Source organism: Cucumis melo, chromosome 9 (assembly GCF_025177605.1).
Source record: "Cucumis melo cultivar AY chromosome 9, USDA_Cmelo_AY_1.0, whole genome shotgun sequence".
In the NCBI taxonomy this organism is placed as follows: domain Eukaryota; kingdom Viridiplantae; phylum Streptophyta; class Magnoliopsida; order Cucurbitales; family Cucurbitaceae; genus Cucumis; species Cucumis melo.
In genome coordinates, this window is record NC_066865.1 from 24,206,163 (window position 1) to 24,223,443 (window position 17,281).

A 17,281-nucleotide genomic window follows, 5' to 3' on the forward strand; every position below is an offset into this window, starting at 1 on the left:
ATCTCCCAATGAAAAAGTTAATATTTGTCTTGTTCTATATGGCATCAAAGATTTCTATTTCCAAATATCAACATCAAAATCAAAATCCAACATATCCAATTCCTTCCCAAAAGAATAACTTTGTTTCTACAGCAAATGTTTTCGAATTTGAAGAATGAGGGAGGACTCACAAAGTCATAAAAACAGTAAGCCTTGAACTCAAATTAACACACTATTCTCCGAATCAAAGCTACGAGCTACGTAAATGTATACATAGATCTCAATTTTTCTACAGCTTCAATGCATTTTTTGCCATAGTAAGAGCCCCGTCGTATGTTTGATTGCCACCAATAAATCCACTCATATGAACAAACACACAACCAGGTATCCCAGACTCTTTTGAGAGTTCCTCATCCCTTAAACCTCGCCATTGGGCAGGAAGAGGTTTACGACTCTCAAATCTGTCGGGAGATACAGCCACTGCCTGCACGCGCCAATGTTTGCTTCTATCGTCCTGAACATCACAACATATTAGAATGAGAAATAATAAAACGTATTCCGATAGTTTTGATTTGTTCTAAATGTTGAAAGTTATACATACTTGATAGAGCACATATTTGATCGAATTTTCAATCTTTAACTCCGCTTCGAGCTCAAATAGATGAAGTTTCCACTGTTGGAAAAAAAGAAGATTACACAAGCTCTTCATAGAGTAAATTGGTATATGCAAATTGATTTAGAGAACAGAAATTTTTAGTTAATATCCAAAGCATAAAAAAGATTTGCTCATTGCAAAGTGCATATTTGCTTACAAGTACATTCATCAGAAATTGAAACGAATACAAAAACAGATCAGCAGAAACATTCATAACCAAATGACTCCAAAAACAATAGGTGAACGAAGAAAACAAGGGTTAAACGCAAAAGATCGAGTGCTTACAGGGCAAAATGTTGTCATAACCATTATTTCTCCACTAGGATCAATATCATGTCTTCCTGCAAGAGATCCCATCACGATTGACCGTGCTGGTAGCCATGATTTTGCATGAAATCGAACACTCTGAAATTAAGCAAGAGTTAGGAAGTCAATGGAGCACTAAAAATTTAAGGAATATAGAAAATGTGTCATGCCTAGATTCCTAGTTTTAAAAGATCATTTCATATTAGCTGATTTTGAGAAACCTCACATCTAAGAACTCGCTGCCGGCCAGGGCCATTGCTTTCTCGAAGGCCTTATTCTCATTCTCAGATGATTGATCAGGGTCTATCCAGTCCAGATTCAATCTCCCCACCCTTGAAGATAGGTGTGTATTATTCACATATTTCGGTGGCTTGTCCGTATCATACTGATTAATCCCATTATCTACAGCATCAATCGCCTGACAAGATGAACAAGTGTCAAAAGCTAAGAAATAAACTAACTCGAGCTGAAAAACCTTGAGGTTACAGTTTCTGTGATGAACGAGACTAATTCAAGCATTAGTCTGTTTTTATTTCATCAACGAAAAGTGTTGTTTTCATTTAAAAAAAACAACAGAAACAAGACAAAAGAATCAATCAATGAATCGAATACCGACCTCCATGAAACTTTTGTAAATGGCCAAAAATAGCCGGTGCACATCTGGGTGGCCTTCATCAACTTGAAGTTCCTTCGCTATAATCTCTTTTCCAAAATGCTGAAGCAAAACAACAAGACCAAAAACAATGATAACAACTGATTTCTACGTAGTTTAGCAAGATAAAGTAAAGTAAACAAAGAATTGACTACAATATTTAGTGAAGTGGAAGTAAAAGAGAAAACTTGCAACTATAATCATAACCTCTGTCAATTAATTACCTACCTTATAAACAAGACCAGCGCTGCTAAGCTTAGTGGAGAAACCATGACCAAAAACCTCTTCAAACCCCTTTTGATGATGATCATATCGATCATGACTTGGATCATAAACACCCCCAACGTCAAGGACAGCGTCAAGACCTTGTAATACCTACCACACGATATACAACTCAATCAGGAACGCAAAATCCAGAGTCCCAGACCAAGGAAAAAAAAACACAAAACGATGAAGACCCAGTTCAAAATATTCAATTCTCTCACAAAAATCCCAAACTTTAAATTCAAACTCTAGCAAATTAGTTCAAATATGAAGCAAAAAACAGTATTGTTAAAACCCAACTACAACTCAATTTTCCTATTCATTCAACAAGATTTGGAATGGGCCAAACGCAAACCTGGGGATCACGGGTTCGAACAATTTGAGCATTAGAGAACTTATCCGTCAAGCGAATCATGAAGCAACCAAGCGCTTCATCACAATGGAAGCTCCCATGGTGAGTTCCGACTCGTTTTACGGGAATAGAATCAGAAGGAGAAGCAGGGGAAAGAGAAGCGAGGGGAGAAGAAGCCATGAAAGTGCGTAGAAAGAAAAACTTAGGGAAGGGGAGGAATTGGCTGCGGTTAAACCCTAAACCTCTACAAAGACTGACCATGTCCAATGAAATTCTTGAATACTAATGGGGTTTGTGTTTGAAGTTGGAAGTTTGGTCTTTTGAGCTTCCTTGTGGACATTGAAACTCGATTATGGCAGTTCCAAGAGAAGGGTCGGTCTGGCTTCTATCGTGGGCTTCCTTCCATAATCAAATGGCTAGGGCTGAGCCCATTGTTGTTCTGCTCCATTCTTAGGGTTTAACCAAAAAATATGCAACTTTGGCATAGTTGATTGTAAATTAGGGAAACAAAAATTTCACTAGGGACCAAAATGGCAATTTTGGATATAACTCAACTCTATGTGTTTGATGCCAACGTGAATATACATGTCAACCAACACTTTTTTAATACAGTTATGAAATGAGTGATTGAACTTCTGACTTTTAAGATCGAAGATTATGTTAATACTATTGAACCAAACTCTCTTTGACATACATTGACCAATATAAAATGAAATATGAAAGACTATAATATTGTTACAAGAAGTTGGTAATCCAAATGGACCTTCTATTTTCACTCGTGGTCAAATGAAAGAAAATAGAAAATGAGTTATGATCGGTAACAAATTAGTTGTCGTAGTTGGCAAATTTTTCATGTGTATAAATAATTTTTTTAGTATTACAAGTACAAAATGAATAATTGAACCTTCGAACTTTAGAGAGGAAGAGCATAACAATTAGCATCGAACTAAACTCATTTTGGTTTCAGGTGAGTTGTTATACATTTTATTTGGGTTAATTTCATAATTGTATTATATTTATGATCTTTTAGTTCTTTTGTTAGATACGTTATTAGTTTGAACATAGCAACACATGCAAATACTACAAAAGGAAAAAGATCAGATGATCGATTAATGCTCTTTTAAAAATTTGTTTGAAATGTTATTTTTCTCTCTGTATTTAGATATAAATATACATTTTTCCAGATCAGAATTTAGTATTATTTTAACTTAAAAATATACATTTTAAAAACGAAGGGCAAGAGAAACAGTGACATTTCATTGATAAATTAAATGAAAAAACCCACCAATAGAAACAATGACAGAGGTTGATGCACAACACTAGTCCTACTTGTGGGGTAAGTTAAGGCCTATGCATAACGCTTCTCTCATTTCAATAATAAACTTATGTTTCTGATAAAAGAGAAGTAAAATAATAGCATTCAGCAACCTCAGCTTAGCAATACAACTCCAGCAGTTCTAAGAATACTCAAGGTCCCATGAAAATGGTAGCAACTGACTCGAGATTTGAAGGGAAAAGTAATGTTAATGCTACAACTTTGATTTTCTGTATCCTCCAATTTTAGTATACCACAAGCAGAGTAAAGTTAGAACATATAACCTAATGCTTTCTCCTTTGATCATCATCCCATTCTTCATTTATTTGTTCATGATCTGTCTCTTTAGAATCTCCCAATCTACTGATCTTATCTCGAAATCGTTCTTCTGCTGACGGCAGCTTCCTGTCCTCTTTCTTTTCGCTCTTGAATATAGAGTAAGATCACTCAGATTACAGATTATAAGATCGGACGAGGAATTATGTACAAACATATAGAGATCACCTTTGTCTATGTAATACATGGTTTACCTCTTTGTATGATCCTTGGGATCCCTTGAATTGGTCTCTCCCTTTCTTGGTTGAAGAAATTTGCTTTGAAGCTTTCCCAAATATTTGCAAAGGTTGAATATCTCCATTTGTAATGCTCGCTTCAAGCTACAAGTAAACACCAAGTTGTGATCACAAAAAACACAAATTATACCGCCACACAATTTCATTATTGGAGAATAGGTTGGTGTTCAAAAATGGGATATCTTGTAAAACCTCTGGTGAATAGAACAAAGTATAAGTAAGAAACTTCTCGAGTACCTGGATGTGAATAATGCAGAGAAGTATACTGACAATAGGAAGCCAGCTCTCTTCGGGTGACAACGATAAGTTTGACCTAATAGTGCAATGCATAATCATGGTAAGAAGAATATACTGAAGTTTGTGCATACTACATACACATGAACAGAATCCGTTCTTTACATTTATTGTTAACCATGGCTATAGTCTCAAACACACATAATAATCTACTTTAGCTCAAACATATTAACACAACTAAGAGTTGAACCAAAAACTTCATAAAACAATCGTTCTTTGAGTTCAACATTTGCAGAGTGAGGATTAAACTATCCACGTTTGGGATGGTAATCAATGCCTAATGAATCGAAGGAGCTATGCTCCCATTGACGTAAAACAAATTGTTACAGAAAAGCCTCATTAACAAGACACCCATTAATAAGAAATGAAATGTTGTTCATAACCTCTTGTCCATTAAATTTTGATAAGCACACTACTGAACCTCATCTTGTGACTTCTTAAGAAATCACATAAAACTTCTATAATCTGTCTCCACATTCTCCTATTCCCATAGCTGATTACTCGTTTTCCTCTACTTTGAGTTCCAGAAATGTAAACAACTAGCTCAACGACACAGCTAGAAAGTAACTCAGAATTACACAATTCAATGGAACAAAAACAAGAAGAATCCAAGAATTGAAAATGACCTTAAGTAAGGAGCCAAATACACGATTGCATACACAGCATAAAGTCTTCTTCCAGAATCAAGCCAAGCGAAAACCCAACTCTATCCAAATAATAAAAGAAGAAGATAAAATAAATTCTGTACAAAGAAAAAACATATTGAACCGCAAAAAAAAAAAAAAAAAAAAAAAATCAGAAATATATATACCAGCCAATTGAAGTAAGGAATAAAGCTAATGATGCCCATGACAGCAAGCCTAGTATCGGTGGAATCAATGACGGCATCGCTCTCATCATCGGAAGCACGATCAGCTGCCGGAACAACAAGAGAAGTGAGAAAACAGGCACCGATTGCAATGGCGAAAGGTGCATCGTTACCCAATTCTGCCCTACAAATCCCATTACCGAACCTGGTCTGCGATCAAAGTGAGGTAACTTCTTTCACTTGGAAGAGGAATCGGAGTTATCAGAAAGAGAGGAATAAAGGGTATTAAGCAAAATTTTACCTGATTGGAAGGTGGTTTGAGGAAAGGATTTAAGGGTTTGAGATTGGAGAGTGATGGGGAGAATGTGGAAGAGGGTTTGAAGAGACGAAGATCCTTGAAGGAAGATGATGAATAATAAGTAGAAGCCAGAGTGATCATTGGCGTTAAAATTGATATGAATCAGTCAGAAGAGAAAGGGAAAAAGGAGAGATTTAGAGAGTTTTTGAACAAAAAATCATAACTTGAGAACGAAGAAGACCAGTAGAACTGTTCTTGGCATGTGTGCCAATTTCCTTTTTCGCCATTGTTGCCTTGGCTTTTCTTCTTTTCTATCTAATTTAAACTCCAATTTGGTATTTATAGAAAGTGGATTTTTTTCCCTAAGTTTTCATTACGAAAAATTGTAAGGTCTCTTCTATTCTCCCTTTTCCTTTTATCTTATATGGTTTTTGAAACTTCTTGTTTTGTATGATGTAATCTTTTAGTTTAGTCATTTGTCTAGTAAAAAAGAACTAAGAATGTGTTAGACACGATGGTAAGAAGAGTTGAGGAGGTTACTCCTTGCATCGAAAATATTAATTAGATGTTCATATCGAAAATTGTTGATATGAAATTGTTCTGGGAATTCATTAGATAATGATTCCATCATACTTAACAGAAACAATCTAGTGAATGATTTGAAAAATAAATTAGTCAAATGATGTCACAAAAACTAGACTTCTATATAAATGAAAGAGTAACTAAAACATTCAAAAGAAGGGAAACCAATTGACCCATCAGGGTGAGAGGCTTCAACCTTTCATATGAAGGGATAAAAAAGGAGTTCTCCTACGTAGCCATCCCAATCTCTCTAATTTTGAGACACAGGCACGTTTGAATGTGAGAGATGGGTGAATGAAAGCGGAAGTCCTAAATAAATGCCCAAAATCTTAAAGGATTGACACGACATAGATTTCAATATAGATAATAAGATTTTCAAGACCAAGCGGATCCGCCAAATTTCTCAAATTTTGAATCTCTCTAGAATGATTGTTATCGAGTAAAGTATTGGAGTGTTGATGGTTAACATGTATGATCATATTTCAACACCATCATTTAAATATTCATACAATATAAAAATTTTAATCATTAAATTAGGATATAAATAAAATAGACTAATAACAAAATCTATAGAAAACAACATAATAGCTATTAGTTTAAATAATTAAAGCCTCAAATTTCATTAATTTTAACTTTAACCTCTTTCCTTGTTTCCCTCACATTTTGATGCTTTTCCTTTGTAAATAAAAACAATAAATTTAAAATGAAAAATTAGAAAACTCAAAAGAAGCGATACTCAGCTCCGATTGTTTCTCCTTAACTTTTCTTTTGCCCTCTCTTAAACCCATTCACCGGCCACCCGCCGCCGCCACTCCCGCCGTTAAACTTCTCCGGCGGTCACACTTAATCCCCAGCGTTGTTATTCAAACCTTTCCTCTGTTTTCCATGGCGACTACGAGATTTTCCACTAACACTGAGTTCAATGGTTGTTTAGCTAATTTGAACATCCCTTATTCTCAGCCAAAATCGAGCCCCACCCAGATGTTTTTACGCTTTCATACTCCGAAATGTTTATCCGATGATGGGTCGATTCGGTTTTCAGTGAAACCGAAAGGATTTGGGAACATTGGAGTTGCTTCTTCTTTACCGAAGAGGAATTTTTGTGTGGAAGCGAAAGAAGGTCTTACTTATAAGGATGCTGGAGTCGATATAGACGCTGGTACTGAGCTTGTGAGGAGGATTGCTAAAATGGCCCCTGGTATTGGCGGCTTTGGTGGTCTTTTTCCTTTAGGTTTGTTCATTTTTTTGGCGACCTTTTTCTGAATTTGTAACTATGGAAGTTGTTTAATGATTCTGATATGTTTGTCCATGTCTGGTTTGAACTGAGAAGTATAGTTTGGTGTAATGGTTGGGACTGTTTCAAAATCTTGATTTTCTTATGACCTTGGAACTTAAGGGGATGCTGCTGTTGATTTGTTGTTTTTCTAAATAGTTTGTTTTTCTTCGTCTGTTTGTTTCTTTTCTGGATAAATTTTGATGCAGGTGATTCATATCTTGTTGCTGGCACTGATGGTGTTGGAACTAAACTAAAACTTGCTTTCGAAACTGGGATTCATGACACTATAGGAATTGATTTGGTAGGCTGTTAATATGGGTGGCGATTTTTGTATATTGTAACGATTAGCAATTATCTTATGAGTAAGTGTTATTTCCAGGTTGCTATGAGTGTTAATGACATTGTTACTTCTGGAGCAAAGCCACTGTTCTTTCTCGATTACTTTGCTACAAGCCACCTTGATGTTGACCTTGCTGAAAAGGTATGGATGAACACTGAAATAAGTTGATTTTGTTGAATTGTGCTTGTTCAAATGAATCAACATGCGTTATATTGTATGGCTTATATCTTCTTTGTGTGTAGGTGATAAAAGGAATTGTGACCGGTTGCCAACAATCCGACTGTGCTCTTCTCGGTGGGGAGGTATGTTGATTATTTTGTAAAACTGTTTTGGTATTGAAGATTGAAGATTTCCATCATATGTAGTGCTTGTTAACTTAGTGTAAAATCTAGGTTGGACTCAGTTTTATTGCATTTAAGTCGATCATGAATCGTTCCTTGGTTTCACTTGACAGTTAAGACATACAAAACCAGTTGTTGGTTTTGCTGGCCATGTGCTATGGCCTATGGCTGAAATGTAGTGTAGAGTGGTTATGATATGAATATGTGACTTAGAATGACCTTACTTGTACAAAATCTGTTCTATAGGTTGACGTCTTGGAGTTCTAAGAATACAAGTGCTTGAAATGAATCTATTCTTCATTTTGAATTGACAAGATTTTTCTTGTTTTTCTTTTTTGGTTCTCTTGTCATTTTCTCAGTGAGTTTGCTAACTTGGTGAAATGAAAACCGGTGTTTCTTTTCTTTCTTTGTTATTCCATTCAACTGTGGTGGATACTAAATGCCATGATTTGTACATTTTCAGACAGCGGAGATGCCAGGCTTCTATTCAGAGGGTGAATACGATCTCAGTGGCTTTGCTGTAGGCATTGTTAAGAAAGATTCTGTTATTGATGGGAAAAATATTGTGGCCGGTGATCTTCTTATTGGTTTGCCATCTAGTGGAGTCCATTCAAATGGATTCTCTCTAGTAAGAAGGTTGATCTCGACATTCCTTTATATTTTAGGTTTACACTTGTAATCAAGAAAACTGAGTTTGTTGTAATATAAATCTTCATGCTTTTATAGGGTTATTGAGCGAAGTGGCCTATCGTTGAAAGATAAGCTTCCTGGTGGTGATGTTACGCTAGGTGAGGCCTTAATGGCCCCTACTGTGATATATGTCAAACAGGTCACCCTTCAGATTCTGTTTTCTTTTTGTTCTTTCTTTTACACTTGAGGTTTGATTGACATCAAATATTGCAACTCTTTCTCTCTTTGCAACAACAGGTACTTGACATAATCAGTAAGGGAGGGGTTAAGGGGATAGCTCACATCACGGGTGGTGGTTTTACCGATAATATTCCCCGAGTCTTTCCCGATGGCCTTGGAGCTGTCATATACAAGGATTCATGGGAAATCCCAACTGTCTTTAATTGGATTCAAGAGGTAAATGCGTATTGAAATTTTTTGAAAGTTGGCCCTGAAAATATGGACTTAGTATCACTTCCCTTGAGCCAATTGCTTGTCTTATTTCTTTATTTATTATCTGTATATCCGTACAAACTAACTATATGTTAACGTTTCAATTTCGTTGAGTATAATACCAAAAAAGTGATGGGATTGTGTTAGGCAGAACCACATCCGAAAAGCTAACTTAAGTACCACATTGGTTATCCCAATTAGAACGAACCAAGACATTTCATAACTACCTTGATTCCTAGTAGACTGCAATTGATTTCGGACCTGAATCTTCAATTTTTTGTTTTCTTGATAACATATCAGGCAGGGGAGATCGAAGATGTCGAAATGAGACGCACGTTCAACATGGGAGTTGGCATGGTTCTTGTAGTGAACCAAGAGGCGTCTCAAAGAATACTCAATGACAGTCATGGAACTAACAGAGCTTACCTCATCGGAGAGGTTGCGGACGGCAAAGGAGTAAGATTTCTGTAATCAATCAGTTGAAATTTTTGTAACCAAAAGTCTTGGTTCCAACAAGGAATTGAGCATTTAACCGATGATGGGTTATGAAACTGAAGGAGACATCTTCTTTATGGTAATGAGTGTTCTCAAAATTTTACCATTTTGTGTTAAATAAGTTGATGTCTAGTGGTTGTTTCAACATTTTAATGGGCTTTCATCGAAATAAATTGTCCATTCTTTTGACAATCAATGAAAAGAGTGATCGATCTACCTTATTATTGACAATCAAAGAATAATTTATCGACAATCAAAGAATAATTGACAATGAGAGGAGTGTGATTCATCTACTTGAGTGTGAACTCACATCATCATCATCTCAACAATATACAAAGTGTATATAACAAAATTTCATTTGCGAACATTCTCAACTACTCGTAATTATACAAAAGAGAGAAAAATCCCGAAAAAGCAAAAAGAAATATATATATGTTTTCTCGATGCTTTAGAAAATCCGTTTACGTCTCAATGTTTTGGAATGGGCCGCCTTCGATACCAAGTACCCAACGCCCAAACAGACGGCCCAAATCCCCAAATCTACGGCCCATCGGACTCCTTCAACCTCCACCTCCACCTCCGTTTCTCCGCCGTCTTCACCGTCATCATCGCCGCCTTCATCTTCCGACGAACCTCCATCGTCTCCACAACAACAATCACATCCCTCGCAATAACCGTCCACTTCTCTTCCCTCCGGTATTTCCATCAATTCACAAAACCCTCTCTTCTTCTTCCTTCTCACTTCCAAAACCACCTTCTCAAACATCGCACCCTGTCCCTCCACATCCACGCAAACCTCCGCCGCCGCCGCCGCCGCTGCTTCATCAATCTTAGATTCAAGAGCGCATCTACACTCCAATCTCCAATCTCCGTCGTCGTTCTTCCTAAAAATCCCCTGCACAACCTTCTCCTCCCTCAAATACACCTGAAACTGCACGCCTTCGCTAGCTCGAACTCGCTCTCTACTCCCGAACACCACATCCTTCTTCATCCTCGACGAAGAAGGAGAAACGACTCGATGAAGAGTGACGAACGCCGGTGAGTCCGGGCGGATCTTGAGGCCGTCTATCTCGAGGTCGGTTTCGTCAATGCGAGGGAGGTAGAAGAGAGTAAGCGACTCCGGTGGAGGATCCAAGAGTTGGAGATGAGAAAACCGAACGAAGAATGCCTTGATCTTGAGGCGATCGGCGGCGAGAATACGATAATCGGTTGATTTACACATCGAAACTATGAGATTGTGATGAGATGATTGTGAAAGGAAGGTGAAAATTTTGGAGAAATTATAAAGAAATCTCCGCTGGTTTTGGGGGGTTGAAGTTCAACCAAGGGGTGGGAGCACACGGGTTCCTTTGCTGACGTGGACAAACCAACAAATTTTGTTGGTTCCCGTTTGCTTTTTTAGCCGGTCAAAGTTTGTTTCTTTCTCTTTCTTAAAATTCTAGTGCTTCCACCTATAGCTGAATGGTTCAAAGGTTAGGTTAGGTTGGATTAAATTGCATCGTTACTCCTCGTGACGAACGAGTAATCTAGACCATTTAAATTATATAACTTAGGCTGAGTTGAACTTAATTCGATTTTAAAGATTGAGTTAAAAAAAACTATTCTAATCTTTCAAGTAACTAACTTAACCAACTTGAATGTTTGGAGTTTTAGAATTCGACTTAGTTGTTGGTCCATCGTCAATAAATTTATTTTAAGAATATGGATGAATATTTGAATCCATGTGATTTGACAAATCATTTATTCGTTTTTTTTTTGTTTTTAAGAAAATAAAATAAAAGGTTGATATGTTTTCTTATAGAATCATTTATTCATTATGGATGTGTAATAGTATGTATACAAGTGAAAAAAGAAAAGAAAAGAAAATTATTTTCCTTGTATATGTGAATTTGAAAAATTCTCTCTTCCAAAGTCATGATGAATTTCCTCAAGTTGTTGATTGGAATATCATTGTCATAATTTCCTCGAAAGGGAACAACCTATATCATTTCATTAACTACGATTATTATATTTGAAATCTTTCCTTTAGGATATATATTTATTATTTTTACCGTCAAGTCTTTTCTTATTATAGGATTTATTACTTTTTATCAAAACTAAAGTATTCTACACTCAAAATACCGATAATTATGATCAAGACTAAAATATTATGTATCTCACATGCATGCATATATTATTATAACACACCAACTCCTAATAATAATCAAGTGCTCAAAACGATGTCTCTAGATTGAAATATTTATAATCTAGATTGAAATATTTTACTCTTTAAACCCAAACTATTATAACTTATTGCTCTAAAATACATCATTGATCTTCAAACTTCTTTCCTCTTACAAGATCAATAGAAAGAAATCGACAAAAATGAATAAGTAGTGGGTAAAGAATCGGCAATTTAAAGTGTATTATTAGATGTCAAACAACAAGAAAACATGTAGGATCCATATGGTTCATGATGTAATACACTTGATCTCAAATAAACATTTAGAATCTAAAACACAAATTTTGATTAAATCTAGGCTTATATGGAGCTTTGATTTAACAACAGTTCTCTTTAGAAAAGTGATTCAACATCATTTTCTCTTGGTGCTGGATATATCATGCCTTTTAAATATACTAATAGTGTTTTATAACTTGTCAAACATATAAATATTAGTGTTTTATTATGTGTAAATGCAAATGTGATAATTGTTTTTTTGTAACAAGTCAAAGATTAGTTTTATATGCTCGTATATTGTTTAGTTAGTAACATGTGATTATAGTAACACATACTTTTTTCTGAAAAAAAGGAGACCACAAAGCTTTAATCATCACAAAAACAACTAGTATCACAAATTCAAAATTTGTGGCTAAGAAAAGTAGGAACCACCCACATCCTCTAAACAATTATTTAATCTATATATATCCACCAAAAACACATTTACTAATATGGAAACCCCAATGAAACCCCAAATGTGACAAAACAAGACATACAAATCTATCTTTTTTGAGAGCAGAAAGATTAAAGAGATAGTGGTCATGAAATTTCCAGAAAAGATAAACTAAAAAGTTAAGTTCAAATTAATTCTTAATCAGAAGGGTAAAATGGTGCAACAAATAATTTCACCATTTCTTTTTTCTTTCTTTTTATGTATTTTAATTTTAGGTATACACATAGTGGAAATTGTGAAAAGGTAAAACATATATTCCCCAACTTTGTGTTTATTACATTTTTAGTTTGTCTTTTATTTATTTTGGTTTGAGACATAATGAATGCATTGTAATTTATATTATATTATTGTTGTTTTTTTTTTTTAAAAAAATAAATTAAAGAGAAACTTAGTTTTCTTCCTCCCACGTATACCCACATCTCTCACCAACATCCAACACATTACACATCCTCTACTCAACGTGGCTTCAATGGTATAAATATCTCTCCTTTTTCTTCTTTTCTTTTCTTTACATCTCCCCCGTTTTGCCCTTCAATTCAATTCTCCTCTATTTCACCCTTTATCTTTAAACTAAAATCTTAATTTAGTTTTTGCCCAAGAAAAATAGATCATCAATGAGTTGATCTTACGTTCTTGAGGGGAGTCATGGGAATTGGTTGCTAGAGGGTTTATTGTTGGAGCATGCCCCCCCTTAGGGTTGCTCGAGAGGTGATCACTAGAGGTGACCAACAGATCAATTGGTCGCCCAAGGTGGTCGCATACATTTGTGTCGTGGTGGCTGTCCGAGTAAGTTGTTGATGGAGGTAGCCAATGGTAGAAGTGAGGCAAAGGAGTACTGGTGAAGGTAGTTGAGTAAATTTTTTATTTTTATTTTTTTTGTATTACACAAATTAGGAAGAGATTAACTTTCATAAGCTAAGTTATTCTAATTTGACTATGACGGAATCGTTATAAAGGTTTATAAACTTTTGTCAGTGTGAATATGTTGGGTTTCCCAAAAAGAAAACTGTAATAACCTAACTTGTTGGCAGGAAAACAGAGTATCCTCTGTAGTTTTATTTATTTATAATGCCAAATACAGTCATAAGCTTAAAGCAGTAAAGAACATCAAGGGAAAACAATAACAAATAGCATACCAACATGTAGTCTACGCTAGGGTAACCTTGGCTACAGCAGCCGCCCTCCCAAGCTTTTATCAAAATAAAACCCTACTTCCCCAATCCCCAAAAGATGCTATATATAGGCATTATCCAACACTCTCTCTCTCCCTGGGTCCCACACGCACGATCCCCCATTTATTTTCCTTTTCCCACATTCCTGTCCAGTTGAATTACTTTTCTGTCCCTCCTCTTATATGTATGCAATATGGGAGGTCTTACAATACCCCTTGGTTCCACATTCACCTTGTCCTCAAGGTGGAAAGAAGGGAATTGTTGATTCATTTGATAAACTGATTCCCACGTAGCATCACTCTCCTGTAGGCCTTGCCATTTGATTAACCACTCATTAGCCCCTAACTCCTTATTCCAACGGATTCCGAGGACATTTTCTGGCTGAAGCTGTAATTCAAAGTTTTCTGTCAACATGGGGTGCTGGTGCTGAACCACTTGCTGTGCCCCCAGCTTGGGTTTGAGCTGAGAAATGTGGAATACATTGTGTATTGCTGCCTCCGGAGGAAGGTCCAGCCGGTAAGCCACAACTCCAATTTCTTCAATGATCTTGTAAGGCCCATAATATCTAGGAGCCAATTTTTCTGATTTCTTCCGTGCCAAGGAGCGTTGTCTATAAGGTTTTAGTTTGAGATAGACCTCCTCTCCCACCTTTAGCTTAAGCTCCCTTCTCTTTAGATCAGCAAACTTCTTCATGCGATTTTGAGCTAATGTCAAATTTTCCTTCAAGGCACTTAGAGCTGAATCACGTTCTTTCAGCAATATTTCCACTTCATTGTTAGTGGTTTTCTTGTCCCCGTAGGATAGCAAAGGGGGAGGGGAACGACCATAAACTGCCTCAAAAGGAGTAGTTTTTGTAGATGCGTGAAAGGTAGTGTTGTACCACAGTTCGGCCCACGGTATGAACTGATCCCACTTGTGTGGCTGCTCATTGCAAAAACATCTCAAGTAAGTCTCCAAGCATTGATTTACTCTTTCAGTTTGTCCATCCGTCTGTGGGTGGAAGGCTGTACTTCTTTTCAGTAAGGTCCCCATGGATGCGAATAGTTCCCTCCAAAAATTGCTGAGGAAGATCTTGTCTCTGTCAGTTATGATAGAATTTGGAATTCCATGGCGCTTAACTATCTTGTCAATGAAGGTTAGCGCTACTTGTTTCGCCGAGAAGGGGTGTTTGAGAGTGATGAAGTAGGCATACTTAGTGAGACGATCCACCACCACCATAATTACATTCATTCCTCCTGCCCTAGGTAATCCTTCAATAAAGTCCATTGTCCAATCTTCCAGGATTTTGTCCGGAATGGGTAGGGGTTGAAGAACACCAGCCGGTTTAGTAGCTTCATATTTGTTCCGCTGACAAACTTCACACTGCTCCACGTAATTTTTGATATCATTCTTCATCCCCTGCCAATAAAGTTCCCCACTCATCCTTTTGTACGTTCGTAGGAATCCCGAATGGCCTCCTAGCACTGAATCATGGAATGTGTGCAGCAATCTTGGGATGAGGGAGGAAGTTTGGGGTAGTACAAGTCTTCCTTTGTAGAGTAATCTACCATTCTTCCACTCGAATTTGCCATCCACTTCTTGTTCCTTCTTCAGCTTTGCCACAATTTTCTGTAGCCCTTCATCCTTGTCAACTTCCTCACACACAACACTGATGTCGACAATACCCGAAGTTGTCATCTCATGAAGCTCTATCCTTGGTTCCACTCTTGAGAGAGCATCTGCTGCTTTGTTGAGTTGGCCCGGTTGGTAGAGTATTTCAAAATCATACCCTAGGAGTTTGGTTAGCCATTTCTGGAATTGGGGCTGCACTTCCCTCTGCTCCAGCAGAAACTTCAAAGCCTTCTGGTCTGAGAGTATAGAAAACTTCCTTCCCAATAGGTAATGCCTCCACCTTTGTACAGATAATACCACAGCCATCAATTCTCTTTCATATATGGACTTGGCCTGGGCTCTTTGTGAGAGTTTCTGACTATAAAAAGCTATGGGATGCCCTCTTTGCGATAAAACTGCTCCCAAGCCGCTGCCTGAAGCGTCAGTTTCTATGGTAAAGGGCAAACTCCAATCGGGTAGTGCCAAGACTGGTATAGTTGTCATTGCCACCTTCAGCCTGACGAATGCTGTTTCAACGTCTTCATTCCATTTAAAAGCATTTTTCTGTAATAGTTTAGTAAGGGGGGTTGCAATGTTGCTGTAACCCTTAACAAACCTTCGGTAATATCCAGTCAGCCCCAGAAATCCTCTTAATTCGGTCACATCTGAAGGTCTTGGCCAATTTACCATACTTCTAATTTTATCTTCATCTGCCTCTACCCCTGCCTTAGATATTTGGTGTCCCAAATATTGGATTTTAGAATGAGCAAACACACATTTCTTGTGATTGGCATAGAGTTGATTATCCCTTAACACAGCAAAAACCATCCCTAGGTGTTTCTCATGTTCAGTGATGTCCCTGCTATATACTAAGATATCATCAAAAAATACCAAAACACAACGTCTAAGGAAAGGCTTGAAAACCTGATTCATCAGTGATTGAAACGTTGCTGGTGCGTTGGTGAGACCGAAAGGCATCACTAGGAATTCATAATGGCCTTCATGGGTGCGAAACGCTGTCTTCTCTATATCTCCTTCCTTCATTCTAATTTGGTGGTAACCTGATTTGAGATCCAGTTTAGAGAAAACTGCTGCTCCATATAACTCATCCAATAGTTCTTCAATCACCGGAATAGGAAATTTATCTGAGATTGTAGCTTGATTCAACTTCCGGTAATCAACACAAAAACGCCACCCCCCATCTTTCTTTTTAACCAGGAGAACAGGGCTGGAATATGGGCTTCGGCTTGGGCGGATGACACCATCTTGCAGCATTTCAGCTACTAACTTCTCTATCTCCCCTTTTTGGATATGTCCATATTTATATGGTCTTACATTGATCGGCTTTTGGTCGGGTAGTGTCAATATCCTGTGGTCGATATCTCTCTTTGGAGGGAGTCCCTTTGGTGTGGTAAAAATATCTGTGTACTGTTGTAGTAAGAACCGAATCATAGGGATATTCGCTTCATCTCCTTCCTCTTTCTCATCAGTCTTGTAAGTATCATCAGTTTCTACTTCCATGTTTGCCCACTCCAATAGAAATCCTTGATCCTCCTCTTGCCATGTCTTTTCCAATGTCCTTAGTGAACATTCGGCCCTGATGAGGGAAGGATCTCCTTTCAATACGATCTGTCTACCTCCGTTCCAAAAGCTCATCGTCAAGGAAGGCCAGTGGATCTTCATAGTACCTGTGGTGTCCAGCCACTGCATTCCTAAGACAGCATCAACCGAGCCCAGTTCTACCGCCAGGAAATCTGCTATGATGGTAATTTCGTCAAGCTTCACTTCCACTCTTCGACATATCCCCTTTCCCCTACAGCGTGTTCCATTTCCTATGGTATAACTGAACGGAGTGTGTGGATCCAATCCCAGCTTTAAATCTACTGCCAAGGATTGATGGATGAAATTATGGGTTGCCCCACTATCAATTAGTACCAC

At 37.3% G+C, this 17,281-nt stretch overlaps 4 protein-coding genes across 5 annotated transcripts; 1 reads left to right on the forward strand and 3 right to left on the reverse strand.

The window, feature by feature from the left end:
* Positions 1-67: 67 nt before the first annotated feature.
* Positions 68-2,563, reverse strand: LOC103482854 (uncharacterized). Its single transcript, XM_008439217.3, has 7 exons — positions 2,212-2,563; positions 1,821-1,967; positions 1,557-1,655; positions 1,167-1,358; positions 920-1,039; positions 581-652; positions 68-493 (listed from the first exon to the last, which is right to left on the reverse strand). Exons 1-7 carry the CDS (start codon positions 2,467-2,469, stop codon positions 269-271), a joined length of 1,113 nt encoding a protein of 370 aa, XP_008437439.2. The 5' UTR covers positions 2,470-2,563; the 3' UTR covers positions 68-268.
* Positions 2,564-3,577: 1,014 nt separating this feature from the next.
* Positions 3,578-5,880, reverse strand: LOC103482855 (uncharacterized). 2 transcript variants are annotated; one of them, XM_008439218.3, is made up of 6 exons: positions 5,499-5,880; positions 5,201-5,407; positions 5,016-5,095; positions 4,333-4,408; positions 4,054-4,179; positions 3,578-3,948 (listed from the first exon to the last, which is right to left on the reverse strand). In XM_008439218.3, the coding sequence occupies exons 1-6, from the start codon at positions 5,634-5,636 to the stop codon at positions 3,808-3,810; spliced, it is 768 nt and encodes a 255-aa protein (XP_008437440.2). In that variant the 5' UTR covers positions 5,637-5,880; the 3' UTR covers positions 3,578-3,807. The 2 variants fall into 2 exon arrangements, with proteins under 2 accessions (XP_008437440.2, XP_008437441.2); XM_008439219.3 differs by having other exon boundaries at positions 4,028-4,179; positions 5,499-5,825.
* Positions 5,881-6,721: 841 nt separating this feature from the next.
* LOC103482857 (phosphoribosylformylglycinamidine cyclo-ligase, chloroplastic/mitochondrial) lies at positions 6,722-9,843 on the forward strand. The gene is made up of 8 exons (XM_008439221.3): positions 6,722-7,308; positions 7,560-7,654; positions 7,733-7,834; positions 7,936-7,995; positions 8,498-8,670; positions 8,761-8,863; positions 8,962-9,120; positions 9,457-9,843. Exons 1-8 carry the CDS (start codon positions 6,963-6,965, stop codon positions 9,625-9,627), a joined length of 1,209 nt encoding a protein of 402 aa, XP_008437443.1. The 5' UTR covers positions 6,722-6,962; the 3' UTR covers positions 9,628-9,843.
* A 69-nt stretch (positions 9,844-9,912) lies between these two features.
* Positions 9,913-11,104, reverse strand: LOC103482856 (uncharacterized). Its single transcript, XM_008439220.2, has one exon. The coding sequence runs from the start codon at positions 10,871-10,873 to the stop codon at positions 10,100-10,102; it is 774 nt and encodes a 257-aa protein (XP_008437442.1). The 5' UTR covers positions 10,874-11,104; the 3' UTR covers positions 9,913-10,099.
* Positions 11,105-17,281: the final 6,177 nt, after the last annotated feature.